At 27.0% G+C, this 16,528-nt stretch overlaps 1 protein-coding gene and 1 long non-coding RNA gene across 3 annotated transcripts; one reads left to right on the top strand and one right to left on the bottom strand.

Annotated features, from left to right (window-relative positions):
• The first annotated feature begins 728 nt into the window (after positions 1–728).
• Positions 729–12,427, top strand: LOC132944410 (uncharacterized). 2 transcript variants are annotated; one of them, XR_009664457.1, is made up of 3 exons: positions 729–2,669; positions 10,320–10,493; positions 11,204–12,427. It is a non-coding gene; the product is annotated as an uncharacterized LOC132944410 (long non-coding RNA). The 2 variants fall into 2 exon arrangements; XR_009664456.1 differs by lacking the exon at positions 729–2,669 and adding an exon at positions 9,949–10,239.
• On the bottom strand, positions 3,378–9,649 carry LOC132944406 (uncharacterized). Its single transcript, XM_061013726.1, has 16 exons — positions 9,498–9,649; positions 9,216–9,425; positions 8,948–9,145; positions 8,597–8,871; positions 8,339–8,495; positions 8,054–8,249; positions 7,849–7,984; positions 7,415–7,773; positions 7,202–7,340; positions 6,230–6,455; positions 5,441–5,635; positions 5,249–5,369; positions 4,986–5,165; positions 4,298–4,383; positions 4,065–4,236; positions 3,378–4,000 (listed from the first exon to the last, which is right to left on the bottom strand). The coding sequence occupies exons 1-16, from the start codon at positions 9,579–9,581 to the stop codon at positions 3,879–3,881; spliced, it is 2,856 nt and encodes a 951-aa protein (XP_060869709.1). The 5' UTR covers positions 9,582–9,649; the 3' UTR covers positions 3,378–3,878.
• Positions 12,428–16,528: the final 4,101 nt, after the last annotated feature.

Raw genomic sequence — 16,528 nt, forward strand, 5'->3', positions numbered from 1 at the left:
GGAAAAACGGGAATTTTTACGCAAAATCTGTTTTTGAGAAAATCGATTTTGGTTTTTGGTGTAACTCTAAAACAAATTACCGTAAGGACATGACATTTTGACTGAATGTTTATATTAGCATTTTCTATACACCATAAAATTTTAAAAATAATTTGACTCTTTTTGAGCTGTTTACGGATATTGTCAGTTTTAAATTTTTTTAGTTTTATTTTCTATAAATATCAATAAAATTTTATTTTTTGTGTAAAAAAGCGTGAAAATTTAATGCAAAGCTCCTAATATAATGTTACAATTGCAGTTGAAAAATATTAAAAATACATAGGCATAATTTTTTTTATGAGCATTTAAAGTTCAAATTTTGACAACATTTATCAAATTTATAATTTATTAATTATTTTGTAGTTAAAAATGTATAAAATGTTTAACTTTTATGGTTAAGGATTGAAAATTTAAAACAAGACTCCACGTAAATAGGTTGTATATAAATTACTTTATTCACAATAATATCATCAAATATACTTATTTCATAGGCTCCTATCATAGGCTGACTGACCGTTTTCGCTCAGAATCGTTTTTCTTATACAATGATATTATATCATTGAATTCAAATTTAACACCATCCATTACAGTGACCCACTTGTAACCTACTGTACAGCAGAGCAACATCCACTTATCCACCTTTTTACATTGTATTTTCTTATTATTTTCAAAATATATTATGTTGGCAGGTAGAAAATATTTAAATGAAGCTTATGCTGTTCATACAGTCCTTGGTACTGAGTTAGAAGCACAACATTTTACTTGTTGCAGTATGTTTTAATTATGAGCAAAAAAGCCAAACACCATCTTCCTCTTTTGTTTAACATAATCACAAATCAGTTTAAAACTATACCAATAATTATACCACTAAATAGTTATGGTGAAACTTATTTACTCAATGATGGTTCTAGTCAAAAATATGACCGGATTAAAAAAAATATTGAGAATTACTCTTAATACCACCAAGATCAAATATGCGACCATCATCGAGTAAATAAGTTTCAAAATAACTATTTAGTGGTATAATTATTGGTATAGTTTTTCACTGATTTGGGATTATGTTAAACAAAAGAGGAAGATGGTGATTGGCTCTTATTTCGGTACATTTGTTCGACTCTTTCAGCCTACAGCACATCTCGATCATAGTCTTGCTCCCGTTGCAATTCGCGATTGAATGCATCATGCGTGGCCGCGTGGGCTTCCAACACGAGTAGCTGAGAGAATGGTCAAAGGACCAACATTGGCCACGTCTTCTTCAGTAGCGATGGCGTCACGCAAGTGGATGTACTCGTCTGATTGTAACTTCGACTGATTGAAACGAATGCAATTGAGACGCTCCATATTCAAATTTAAAAAAAATAATAATAAATAAATATTATTCTCAACTCCTATAACCCATAACAACCATTAATAAACAAAAAAATCGTAAATCTCAAAATTCCTGTTTGAGCGCCTACCGGGGGTGATCAATTCCCTTTCTGAATTAGCCTATGACACTCACAAAGAATGTGGCTTACTATTGGTGAAAGAATTTTCGAAATCGGTTCAGTAGTTCTAGAGATAACCCTCAACAACGGTAATTAACAACTCCTCTTTATATAATAGTATTGAGTATAGATTACAAAACTGAAAAAATGTAAGAAACCAGTGGAACAAAGACACTAAAAAATAAAAACAAAATGGTGATAATATTGAAAATATTAACTAAGCATTATGCTTCTGAAATAACAATGTTTTAGCTTTAAATTGTAGGCGAGATAGTACACAAAAAAACCAAGACAGCGAAGATTCTATTAGCATTTATATATTAGCTCTTGAAAATAAATGAAGTTTATCCACAGTTTTTTTTACATTTTGGTATAAAGCTCAAATCAGAATTACGTGTATTTGTAATAGGAATACCAAATCCAATTAAATGTATAACTTCTGTGTAGTAGAAATGTAGAATGTCAATGTTCAACTGCAGTATTCCACTTCTAATACAGCATAACCTAATAATTATTTTGTTATTTTAATTTTTAAAACGAATTCACATATTATTGTAACTACTAGACCTCCTTAGTTCATACAGTAATTTTGAATCTAACAGTAAGTCTTGATATAACCAATATTTTTATCGAAGTTTATTTTAATTATTGAATATACAAGAAAAAATAAAATTGTAAAATATGTAATACCTAAGTTATTATCTAGGTTATATAGTACAATAAACATCGTAAATTCGTCGTTAATACTGATGACGATTGACGAGTATAATATCATATTATTATAAATAAATTGTGTTACATACTTGGCCCAAACATAAAGTGTTGACCGGCGTATTGTATAGGCAAAATAGGTACATTACTGCAGTGTTCAATAATAATATTGACTGTTCATAATTACAATTTAATTCAACGTTGTCATAAAATATTATTACGTTTGCCGACAGAATGTGGATGCGCACAACCCAAAACGGATAGTATTTTGACACAAGCGCCCAAATCAACGTTTATCATCTCTGTTATTATGCGTGAAATAACAGCTACATCCATGATACTTGTAACCGATATTGTGTACACAGTAAAATACGATAATATCTGAACACAACTAAAAATTGATAAGACGTCAGACGACCATGCCGACCAGGGGTAAGTGTATATGAAAAAAACTATTTCAGTGTCAATATTACAAAACTAAGAATATACAACATTTTTTCTATGATTAGGAATTCATGAATACAATTGTAAAATATGTAATACCTAGGTTACTGTCTACTGATGATGAGTACCTATATTATAAATAAATTGTTTTACATACTTCGCCCAAACATAATGTGTTGCCCGGCGTATTAAAATATACAATATATATCAATGGTTTCTGATACCAACATTTCAATTTTTAAATCCACCACTATAACGAATCAAATTATTTATTAAATATGTTTATAAATTAATATCAATTATATTTATTTGAACACTTGAAATACAACCCTCTTCCCTTAAAATATTAAGTAGGTAGTCATATTAAGCGTTATACCTACTTGAGTTGAATAATGTTTTACTATTATTTAACATTTATCAATATATCATGTTCAACATTGTGATACTAGATTCAAGATTTTGACAATGTTTGACAACTATTTCTCTTAAGGACTATAATAAATGTCTTAGAAAGGACCTGGAAGGTTAATTGGTTGTTAGTTATAGAAAATAACGAGTACGCGTAAGACATTTATGTTTAGTTAACAATTTTTTATTCATTTATTTATTGAAAATATTATTTATAAAAAAAAACTATGAAAATAATAAAATAAATTTTATAATTACTAACTAGTAAAACAAGAACATTAACAACTTAAGAGCTGCGCCACACATAACGGTTAACCCGCAGGGGTTTTGGAATTAATGAAACAGCCAAAATTAGATGGGTAGCGCAAACAGTGCATTTCAACCGCGTACCTAAACAATATGCAGCGTTTCGACCGTGCCAAGCTTCTAAAATTCACGTGCTGTTAGAATGTTCTTTTTTATTTTTATTAATTTATGTATCACAATATTTATTCTATTTAGGGTTCAAGATATTAACTTAAAACTATTTAAGAAATATAAAATAAGGAAATAATGGTATAATAAACTTGCACAATTATTTAACTAGGATAACATTGAGTTTTGTTTTAATCATTAAAATAGAAAATATATAAGAAATATTCATATAACAGACAATTTACAAGACATCAAAAAGTTAAATATTATAAAATAATAATTTATTTACATTTTTTATAAACTGGTTAATTTAAGTGAAAAAGTACATACAAACGTCTATTATAATAACTACATTTTAAATTTCTAGGATGATGTTTAAATATATGTAAAAGAATATCGATTCCGTGAATCACTCAATTTATAAATTAAACTACCATCAAGATCAGCCGATTCTTTAGTTGGCATACTTGACATAAAATCTCGACAGAATTCAAATACTGAAATAACCCATTATTAGATAATATAAATTCATCAAAAATATTAAAATGTATTAATTCTTACAAATACTAGATGTATCATCCTCAGATGAAAGGTACGTGTCCAAACTACTTGCTAATTTCCAACAAGAATCTACATATTCTTCTTCAATTTTTTCCATTAATTCAACATCAATACTGTCTTCCAATACACTTCTCGCCCATAATTTTGTAAATTGTTCACACGCATTCCATAACTATATGTAAATAAAATGTTTAAAGTGTTGAACTTTTATTTAGAATGAATTTCATAAATACCAATGCCAATGACTCATAAGAATATTTTTCCATTGATCCATTTAGCATACATAACCTTATAGCCTGGTTAACATGATCTTCAAGTACTATAAAAAAACATTTCTTTAGTAAATATGTAAAAGTAATTTGAATATATTCATCACAGAATAATGCATTTTTAAAAATGGAATTGGAAGTGTAATACATTTTCTACAGAAATTGCAGATAAATGTACTTTTTTAGGTATAATGAAATAGTGGCAAAGTTAAAAACATTTTTAAAAATCAAAATTAATATCATTTATAAAAAAAAATGTTGTTAGGAAAATATGAACAACAGGAGAAGAATTCAATTTAATAAAATATTTTAAATTATATTCCTAACAATTAGACATTTTTTATTTCATAAAATCTTATAGGCCACAGATAATTCTTCAAATATATTGAAAAATCATGAAAAATTAAGGTACTTTAAATTGTATGAATATTAATTATTGTTTGAAAATATATTCGTTTACAAGTTGAAATTTTAGGATTAAGGTGGTTGAGAAATGTTAAAAAATAATGAAATATTCGGGAGAAGCTGTTAAAACATAAAATTGGTACCTATCTACTGAATACTATTTATCATATAATATATAATATTGTACATGTTATATATTATATATTAAACTTAAGTCAACATTAATACAAATAAACATACAACTAACCTCTTTCAAAAGCAACCAAACCATTTTTCACATTTTTAATACTATCAAATAGTTTAGAGCCCAGATATCTTGACGCAACACTGAAGAAGTATGTTTGTAGCTTATAAGTAGTTGACATAATCCATAATCTAATAAAATACATTCGCTTCACATCTAATGAGTAGTTATACTTATTTAAATCTGAAATATTGTATTGATAATTGAGCATTATTTCAAGAGCATTTGAAATGTACAATGTACATATAATATATACATATATTTACCTTTAGTTTGTAACTGAGAGATCATTGCTACAGCTTGTTTGCTTGTTATTAATAGACGAAAAATTTTGTTATAGTTAAATATTACCTCATTGGTTAAAATTAGGCTTAATGGAAATTTTACCTATACATAAATAAAAAATATAATTAATAAGATCCGAAAAATGAAACACATGCTTAAAGATTTAAACTCACATCATAAGTAATTGTAATACGTTCAAGTTCATCAGCAAAATTATCATTGAATATATCATTTTCTCCAAAAAAATTATTTTTTTCTGTTTTATAGTTCAGTGATAGATTACAAGAATGATTACTAGATAAAATTGAACTGTGATCATCACTAAGAAGTGAATAAAAACAATTGTTCAAAAACGAATTGCGCTCAATCTATAATAATTAAAAATATGTTTAAAAGCAGTGAAAAAATTGCAATACTAGCAAAACTACCTACCTGTACTAAAACAGTTTTAATTTAACATAAAAATAATATTATATATTTTACTTTAAATTACCTTTATAAAATCTACATTTTATAAAGCAGTTGTGAACTCTCGAAGATAGTCATGTTGGGCAGTGGACAATAAAACAAAACAGAAAGGGGTTGAGTGTAGCAGAGATGAGAACGCTGTAGATGTGTGAAAAGATTATAGGATAGAATAGTAAATCAATTAATTATAGGTAGTGTAGGAGTGGCACTAATATTGATTATTGTAGACAAAATTAGAGCCAATAGGTTGAGATGGTTCTGTCATGTTATATGGAGGGGTGACGCGGAGGCAGTGAGAGTGGCTATGGAAATGAATGTAGAAGAAAAGGAGAGGAAGATCAAATAAGAGATTTATAGACAAAATAGGAACTACAAATTTAGCTAAACTGGTGCGAGTAAATAAAAGATGAGGGCAAAGCCTTATATTGATGTATAACCCCATATATTTGGGAGCAAAGGACAATGTAAAAAAGAAAAAGAAGAATATATTTTACCTTATATTCCATAACTCTGTCAATTTGAACAGACTTATTCACATCTTCTAAGAAAATTATATTGTACAAATTCTTCAAATGATGCACAAATTTATTTTTCTTAAGAACAATATCTCCAACTTCTAATCCAATGTTATTTATGGCATTCTGAATAACCAATAAAAACATATTTACAATTCCATAACTTGATGGTATAGTCAGTTCGAATGTTGATTTATCAGTGAATCTAATAAGTCAAATATAAATACAAAAAAAAAATATAAGTCAAGCATAATATTTTCATTGATTATAAAAGTGAAGTATTTAACTAATAACTACTATCTAAAATGACCAACACTTTATTAATTATATTTAGTTAAGAGTAAATAAATATAATTCATTTTGCCATGAAATTAGTGGGGAAAGGCCCAGGGTTTTAGTTTTCTTGAACCGAGTTTCAAAAAAATTATGCATATTAAAATTAGAATTTTACACGGATTTATAAACATTAAAAATTAAAAGTTAAATAACTTACCTCCCTCCTTCAAAAACATCTTAAATAAAACGGTTATTTCATAAAAAAATTACATGCAGGAATAAAACATAATATAAGTGATATAACAATGAATAAAATTGATTATGAAACTATGTATTTAATAGTTTTAATACTATTTATAAAATTAGAATTCAAAATAAATATCAAAAATCAAACACCATAACCATAATACTGACTACTGACTAATTATAGTTATATATTTTATTTAATGAGTTTTAAAATTATGAGCAATATTTTTGAAAATTGATTATGGAATTACTAAACATAGAAAATCTGATATTATACATACATATAAACATATAAACAACTTACAGTGGATAGATTAAACTGGGAGCTAAAAATACATTTACATAATATTATCAATAATTATAACCTTTAATTAATTTTTACTTCATAAATAATACAATATATTCAATAAGCTGAATGCAAATACTTACTTATAACGGACACAAGCTGATGCTAACAATGGTGATTTATTCCAGTTGGATGGATTATATTCATCAAAAGGATAAATGTAATTTTTCCAGAAGGTATTAGAATTTTTTATTTCAATTAAAAAATTATTAAACAATTGACCTAAAATCATTTAACATTTAAAAATAATTAAATAGTTACTCAAATAATTACAATAAACAGATATTTTAACATACCTCTGGGAACTTCACATAAAGCAATAGCATCATTACTCATTTCTGATGCTACAAACACTTTCCAATCACAATGATTCAAAAAATGAATTAAATATTCAATAATTGGTGGTACACTTAAGTTACAATCTTTTAAGTATTCATGTACATCATTAAAGAATATATTGAATGGTATACTGCTGTCTCCTTCATAATTGTATATAATAAATTCATTGTTTTGATCAACCAACTGTCCAGCATGAATCCATAATTCTGTCATATGTACATAAGGTTCAAATGCATATAAGAACAATGTCATAACAATTAATTTTTGGTAATCAATAATTGCATTTTGAATGGACCAAAATAATACCGAAATTAATCTGAAATTTAGATAAAAATAATCATCAAACATACAAATACATTTACCAATTATGATATATAAAATAGTATAATACTTAATTGAAGATTTCCAGTTATCAGTTGTCTCCCAATTCGAAACTATAGCTTTTGAATGCACAGAATAAGCATAAGAAATAATTTGAAAATGCATATACATTTCTTCTTCAAATGATAATAATGTGTCATGGCCAACTATGATTATTGATTAAGTGAACATACATTTTTCATATGGTTACACCAAAAACAAAAATAAAAACTTACCACAATTTTTAATTCTATTTTCAATAAAACACATTTTATTAATTATTGGTTCTAAAATGTACTCCAATCCTTTAGCATATGCTCTTAATGTATAGGGTATTTTTTTTAGTCCTTTTAAATGGTGTGTAAATTTTATTAGATGGTTAAATTGTTTTACATAAGGTGAAATATTTAAAATCCATCTATCAAATACCTCCTAAAATAACATTAAATATAAATTTATTATTGATTAATTAAAAAAAAGATTTTATTTAATTAATTCATAAAAACAAAGCTACAACTTACAGGTGATATAGATGGTGAAATAGTCATACATCCAAATAATTTACTTTGTTCTTCTAAACTATACTGAAGAATATTTGATATAGTTAAATTGTTCTTTAAACACTCAAGTATTATGAAATTATCATCCATAATTTTAAAAATTTTGTTTTTTGTGTATCTAAAAATATAAGTATAGTCAACGTTCATATTTACATAATATACAATCAGTTATTTTATTTTATTAATCAGACATTAATATGAACAATATATATTGTTTACCTTTTTAAACTGAAATAAAAAGGATGTTGTTCACATTTAGTTGTTTCTGATTTATTGAGCCACCAAAATTGAGAAGCCCGTTTTATTAATACATTTCTACCTATATTCTCATGAGAAAAGACTAATTTAAGATATTCCCTACCAGGTAGAGAGTTATTATTATCTTTTATTCCATTAACTATATTCTCTTGTGATTTAACACTTAATGAGCAAAAATCACCCTCATCTTCATAATCTGCTCGATAATCTGTTTCAGAATCAGACTCAAAACAGTACTAGAAATCAATAAAGTATTTTTAGTTATAGCAAAAATTATAGTTTTTTTATTTCATATATATTTTATATACTTACAGAAGTCCTACCAATGTTTAGTAACTCTTGTATAAGATCAGTTTTCCCTGAATCACCAAGTACTGCAGCTTCACCTTCTAATTCAATTCTGACAGTGTCTAAATTAGTCTTACGATAAGCATTTCTAGAACCACAAGGATTATTAGCCATACTAATTATCATCCCTACGATTGCCCATTTTACAACATCAGATGACATCTAGAAAACATTGAATGACATTATTATTAGCATGAAGTACAATCAATGGAGGTACAATATTATTAAATACATTAGATGGATTATTAATATTTGAATAATTAATAAATCGGTGAATGCGCATTTCAAATTCCTTAGCTTCCAACGGAAATCCTTGAACATTATATTTTTCTATTAATCCTTTTACACAATATTCAACATCTGACTGTTTAGGATGTTCATAATACACATCATGCAAGTTATTTATTATTTGAGCGTATCTCAGATAAATTTCATTGAAGTTCTAAGACAAAACCAATACAGATTACTAAACTTTGATTTTACAATAATATATCAAATATGCAAAGGTACAAACTTTTAGTCCAGTCATCATTTTAATAAGTTCTAAAACGTTTGCAAGTGCTTTCGATGACAAACTAATGACAGACGGGTTGTCCATTTTCAATTTGGTTCAAATAATATTTCTTACTCTTATATAAACTAGTCTTATTATGTATTACAATACACACATAATTAAGTAAACTAAAATATAAAAACGAAACAATTTACAATTGTGTAGTGTAATGATATTAGGGTAATATTATAATATTAGTCATACTTTAAAGTGTAATAAATTTATTAACTCAAAACTCGAAATGAAAAAAATTAATAAAAACTGAAAGTGATTTTGGCGGTTGTGATTATAGATTTGTAAATTTGTATTTTGTAATGATAACTAATAGAAATTCCTTATCACCTAGCCGGCAGCCGCTGTTTCGATCACAGAATTCTGTATCACAGTCCGTCCACGGATTACAATTTATTACAATTTCATATAATTTGATATTATAATCTTTTGTTGAGCAAAACTGCAAAACGAAAACTGCTTGTAATAGAAATATAATATAGACTCTGTTATTCAGTGGTACAACTACCCAACTTTGTAGATCTCCCTAGCTCATAATTAATATTTATTCAATATAATTGTTTAACCAAAAACGGTACAACTGGCCTTAACGAAAATTGCCATGGCTTAGTCGGCTAGTCCGTGATTTTGTGCATAGAAAATAGTAAAATTAATTTTGATTTCTCATTTATCGAACATCAATCCCAATGTCGTGAGTAATCGTATTATTCGACTAGTTTTAAAATAATTAAGAACAACGTAAAAATTCAAATATGTTTGTTGTTTTTATAGGGATCAGAGTAGCAGCCAGGAAATGGCAGGATTACTAAAACCGAAAATATGTAAATTGATAATAACACCATCTAATTTTAAATTTTTTGAAGCACTTCAGGTTCGTCAGGCATATTTGTTCAATGATAAAACAAAGTTGATTGAAGAGGCAATGGACGATACTGATTTGCAAAGGTGGGCAAGTTAAATTTACAGAACTCAACGATATGTTAGAAGTTAACAGTGTCAACAAATCATACATTTAGATCGATAAGTTAAAAATTATTAATTAATAATAAACTAACTCAGTTTAAAATCAGTTAATCTATTTTTTCAAATTAGTATGTGGATCACATAAAGAATGACTGCATTCTTTCTAATTTCCTAAATTATAATTAACAATTTTATTGAACTTTTATCATAATGTACAATGTATATACATATTTTACTTTACATGATTATTAAATATATATCCGGGACACAATATCCTAACTAAACAATCTTTATTTTAATTTAACAAATATTTATTTTTTATATAAAATAGCAATTTAAGGTCATATAATATTATGCCTAGCTAATCTAATAAAATATATTCATGCATAATGTACAAACTTATTTTACCAAGAAGAATGACAAAAATATTTGTACTATTATAGTATTGGATTATTTTTATTTTCATATTAATATTTACATATAAAATTTAAAAAAAAAAATGTTTAACTTGATGGATTATTTTTAAATCAACTGAAAAGTGTTATTTCAACTGTCAATTAAATTAGTTAAGTTCATTAGTTGATTAGAAAAGTAACTAACTAGTTAAGTTTTGAAAAAAATTTAATTTTTAACTTGTTGATGCCTACCTTTACTGATTTTGGTCTCGTCACTAATGTTGAGTCTATTTTTAGGTATTGAAGTTGACATAGTAGTAATATGAATCAAAGAGAGATGACCTGGTTCGTGTTATTAAGAATTACGAGCTCATTCCAAAACTTCCTGAATAGATATTAAACATAACTAAAGAGAAGGCCATAATGGACAAAACTGGCAAATACCTGCTGATTTATGTCAATTTTCAAAGCGGTAGTCTCAGGTCTTTCAAAGATGTTTTCCTGAGATTTAGAATAATTGTTGAGGAGTTCTATAAAGAATTTATTTATGTTCTTAAGAGCAAGAAACTTGATGTTAATGTCATAGAAATATGTCGATAATGGTGTTATCGTATTAAACACAAATCCTTTATCTTAATACATGACATTGAATCCACTCAGAAAAATTAAGCTAAGTTATGTTCAGCATCAATGTTCAATGTTAACAAAAATCAATTTAATTAAATTATAGAATTTTATCTATCGATTCTCAACTAATTTTTGAAAGACAATGATGAATATGATTGTTTTAGCTTCATAACGGGAATTTTGTTCGTATGTTCTACTGATCTATGCAAAATTAATATTGTTATCTTGTATACATTTTTTCAAAGTAAACAATTTTCTAGTTTCTACGGAATTCATGAAGATTTACAAGTGCTGCTATGGGATTAAAGACAATGAATTTAAAAATGTAGAATCACCCTACAATGGATTTCAATCTGACTAGGAGAAAATATATCGTGTATAGTCAGTGATTTCATAGGTACCTTAAGTTTAAGGATATTTCAAATTATTAGTTGGACGGATGTAGTATTTAATTGAACAGAGACATTTCAACAGTAAAATTTACAATATTAGGAATGATGTGTGTTAATAATATAATAGAGATGTATTTAGTAATGGAGGATTTTATTGTAGGATAAAAAAATATTAACTATATTATTCTACTACTTTTGAGAAAAATTCAAAACTTTATGTAAAACATTACATACTTATTCTAGGAGCAATTAATTTTAAATAACCAATAACTAATACTAAATATTAAATAGCCCATTTGGTATTAGTTATTGGTTGTTATATCTTGGGCTATATCTACATTACAAATTCATTTTAAATATATAATGAATTTATAATAACAATAAAATAAAAATCTGTTACTGTAATAATAAGTAATTGTATGGCACCTTTTTTTTAAATAACTCAAATGTTATTTTTTTATAACCTTTACAATGATAAAATTAATTAAGTATTTCATTTATATTTTCATACATAATAAACAATTATTATTATTATTTTTTTTTTTTTTTTTAGAATAAAGTACAACCTTTGCATCCAAACAAAATTACAAAATAATGATTTTTTTTAGCCTATTATATTTCTTGTATACTATGTCACGATGTATATTCTAAAAAAGTATGGGTTAGGGGGGGGGGGGCTAAACACAATTCCAGGGGGGCTGTTATATTATATTATAATTTTAAAACATTTTTTGTGGTTGAACGGGCCCCCCTCCCTAACATTTTTCATATTTGCGCTACTGGGCCATACCAGAGTCCCAAAATAATTCTTATTAGGAGAAAAAAAATTATGAAATATTGGTACGGTCGATATTTACGGCTTAGTTATTTGAAAAAAATCATGCAATTATATTATGCTTTACATTAAACACTTTATAAAAATATGTTTTTATTTTTAAACAAAAAAAAATGTTAAAAAAACATAAGTAGGTATTTATTATAATAATGATAAATATTTTTAAGGCAGTGAGCTATATCTTTTATATTTTTCGCCTTTTCGGAAAGACATTTCATCAGCCACATACACTGCGGTCAATGTCCTAGCTTGCCTATGACCTAAATGGCTAAATCTATAGGTAAGTAATATCACAGAATAGAATAATCATAGGCACAATTTGGGGGGCGGGGCTTGGGTGTGCTTAGCACCTCTAATTTTGAAATTAGCACCCCCAAAGTTTTTCATGTTAATTTACACTTTAATAGTCATTATGTATTAAAAAACAGTTTTTATTATGTTATTTTTTATTTATATTTATAAATAATATTATTATTTAAAAAACTAATCAAGTGATATTCTGATGAAACGTTTGTGTATGTTGAGTGGGTTATACGTGTAATAAGACGTGTAACAAAAACATAAAATCATAGTGAATATTTTAAATTTAGATTATTTGTAAATACCGTAGCGGTATCGATAACACCCGTTCGTACAGAAATTCGACGAAAACGCATCGCTGGACACATTTGCAGTGTGACAAAATATATTACTCGGAATACTCTATGTTTCTATGGACAAACCCCAATTTACTATTGCCACTGTTATAATTTTATCGTTGATAATGATAGTAAATAATTCTATTTATAGTTTATACTAGTGACCCATGTTTTCGAATTGCCATTTGCTTGTATTTATATACTTATCTACATATAATAATATGACAAAAAAAAATAGATGGGCTTCAGCACCCCCAGTGTTTTCATTGAAATTGCGCCCCTGAGAATAATATGTACTCTTAATAGTTAATCCATAATCCATAATAATATAGTACTGTATACTGTGTTGTGTGATAATACATTAATACATATCAATGTAATGTCATAAAAATTCTTATAATAAAAACAATTACCTACACAAAACTACGATTATTATGTACTCATTTACAGTAGCGTAACTGAATAAAAATCTAGGAGGGGGTGGGGGGCAAAAAAATTAACCTCCCGTTCGGCTGTTCCTGTAGTCATCGCGATTTCAAGATAATAACGTGTTCACAAATCACGGATAATAATAGTCACAAATAATGCGATTATTGCAATAACAGTAACACTGACAATACCTACAATACCAAAATAATATTATTCAACAAGAGAAACCTAAAATAAATATAAACTTTTATAAAGTAATTGGAGGAAAAGAATATTTTAATATTATAATATTATGTATTTATGTTAACAGTCTTGTTAAGAATACTTTTTAAATGTGGATTATTTGGAGGGGCAAATTTGCCTCCACAAACATTTCTGTGGGACAAGTGCCCCCCTTGCCCCCCGCAATTACGCCACTGCTCATTTATATTTATATTCGGACTTTTAACAACCGCGACACCAAACAGTTTTATTGATACCTAGGTATCTATCGGATATTCCACACTGGTTTTTTTCCAGAACACGGATAATTGACACCAACGTGACAAGTGACGATTACTAGGGCTTTTATACGTTTTAGTATGTCGCCGTGGCGAGTAGCGAGTTAGTTGTTGTTAATTTAATAGTTTAAGTTATAGTTTTAGTTGTAGTTATAAGATAGGAGTTTAATTGAAATAATAATGTTATACCTATGAACAATTAAATACAGGCTACAGGCATACATTGTAAAATTAAGAAAAACTAAAGAAGGAATATATGTTAAACTTCACAATTTAATACAAATTCTGAAATATCTGATTTTTTTGAAGTAGTATCATATCCATAATATGTTAACAAATATCTATTCAATTTTAATATTTTTATTTCATTTTCATATTATTATCATTACATCTTATGTTATAATCAAATTATTTCATTAACAAAATATTAAGTCTTTGCGATCAATTGTCATATATGTAAAAGCGTGATTCCTAAAATCATAGCTACCTATATAATTATATAAACCAATATATATATATGCCTATGATATATATTATCTATGGTAAAAATTCTAGGTGTTAAGTGTCCTACATTAATTTCTTATATGTTATATGTTTGGATTTATAAATAAACAGGCGGGGTTTTAGTCACCGTGGAGGGGAAGGTGGTTATCAAACCCTTACTTACAACATAAAGAGTATGTAAATATGTTTAAAGCCATTTGAAACTGCGAACATATTTTTAAAAACAAACATTTTTTCTAAGATATTTCTTCCTACCCTCCCCGCCCACCTAGGTGTTAAATCCCTGTCTTGTGCCTAGGGCACATTGACATTGTACAAAGTGTTTCACCAAGCATGCACAGTAGTGCATACTTTATTTTTCCTTTAGTAATGAATGTATTCAAATTCTGGAATTTTTTGATATAGGTAGGCTTGAAAGACGCTATACAACCTGCTGTCTCCGTCTTACAAACGCGTAACATGGCAACTTGTACGTTGTGAATAATCCATTTAACTCTGTTATGAACTTATGATTAGTATTGTAGTGAATTGACCTACTATCAAGTTTAGAAGTAAGAATATTATCTAGTGAAGTAGTAGAAAAACATAGGTCCTTTCATAGATTTTTATTGTAAGGCAAATTATGAGTGTGTTAAAACTGTAAATTGTTTGTGCATTTAAAAATAGATACTGATAACTTACATAAAATTAAAATCTGAAGAAAACCCTATGAGGTTCACTAGATAATATTCTTACAGTTAAATTTTATAATAGGTAAATTTGCACTTATATAAAACATACCTGAGTTAAATATATTATTCAGAACGTACAATTTGCTATGTTATGCATTTGTAAGACAGACACAAGCGTAGAGTTTTAGTAGGCAATATTTTCAAATTCTTAAGATTTTTTATATTTCTGTGAGTGGCTGTGACGATAACAACTTCTGTTTTTTATAAAAATCCTCCCAAATTGTCATAAATAATCCACTAATTTACAGAAGAAAAGAATGGCTCTCATTTGAAAAACAAAATGTGCAATAATTTGAAAACATGGTCTTAAGAGGATGTCAGATTGTCAGCGGAGTATATTTTATAATCTCTCAGCCCCATGCGCAACATACTATAGATAAAACGCATTCACGTAAAATAGTTTTTTTTTTGTGACTTTTGTGTAATCTTAAAGTGAAGTCACTTCATACAAAAAATATAGAGGATAATATTAGAATGATTTTGCGAGGGGTCCAAAAGAGAAAACAAATATTCGTTGACTTCTTTTAAAGTATATTTAAAAATTATAAAAATCAGATAACTCCGTTATTGATGAAAAATGATGGTAATAATACGCTTGGAGAATCACCCTGTATATCGATATATCATATAATTATATACATTATACAGTAGGTATCTGGTAACAATGGACAACCGCACCAACATGGTCAAAATCTATAAAAAAAAGTTTGTACCTAATGACCTATAAAAAAAATATTATAAATTCTGAGATATTGATCTTTGAAATATGGTAGCCAAAAGGTCGGAAACATAGATTAATAATTTATTATTAGCATTTCCAATATTCCATTATTATTCAACAAATAAAATTGATTTTTACTAATTATAAAGTTCAACTATATTTTAATACTGGTATAAAATTGCTTTAACATTTTTTTTATACAATTAATTTAGTCAATAAATACATTTTTAAAATAACTTGACTTG

This window comes from Metopolophium dirhodum, chromosome 5, assembly GCF_019925205.1.
Source record: "Metopolophium dirhodum isolate CAU chromosome 5, ASM1992520v1, whole genome shotgun sequence".
Taxonomy (NCBI): domain Eukaryota; kingdom Metazoa; phylum Arthropoda; class Insecta; order Hemiptera; family Aphididae; genus Metopolophium; species Metopolophium dirhodum.

Bases quoted from the DNA above. Each gene is read 5' to 3' on its own strand.
- LOC132944406 (XM_061013726.1), bottom strand. From the start codon at position 9,581: ATGGACAACCCGTCTGTCATTAGTTTGTCATCGAAAGCACTTGCAAAC. The intron at 9,426-9,497 runs GTTTGTACCTTT...GTTTTGTCTTAG, and splicing joins AAATGATGACTGGACTAAAA to AACTTCAATGAAATTTATCT. The intron at 4,001-4,064 runs GTAAGAATTAAT...GGGTTATTTCAG, and splicing joins GGATGATACATCTAGTATTT to TATTTGAATTCTGTCGAGAT.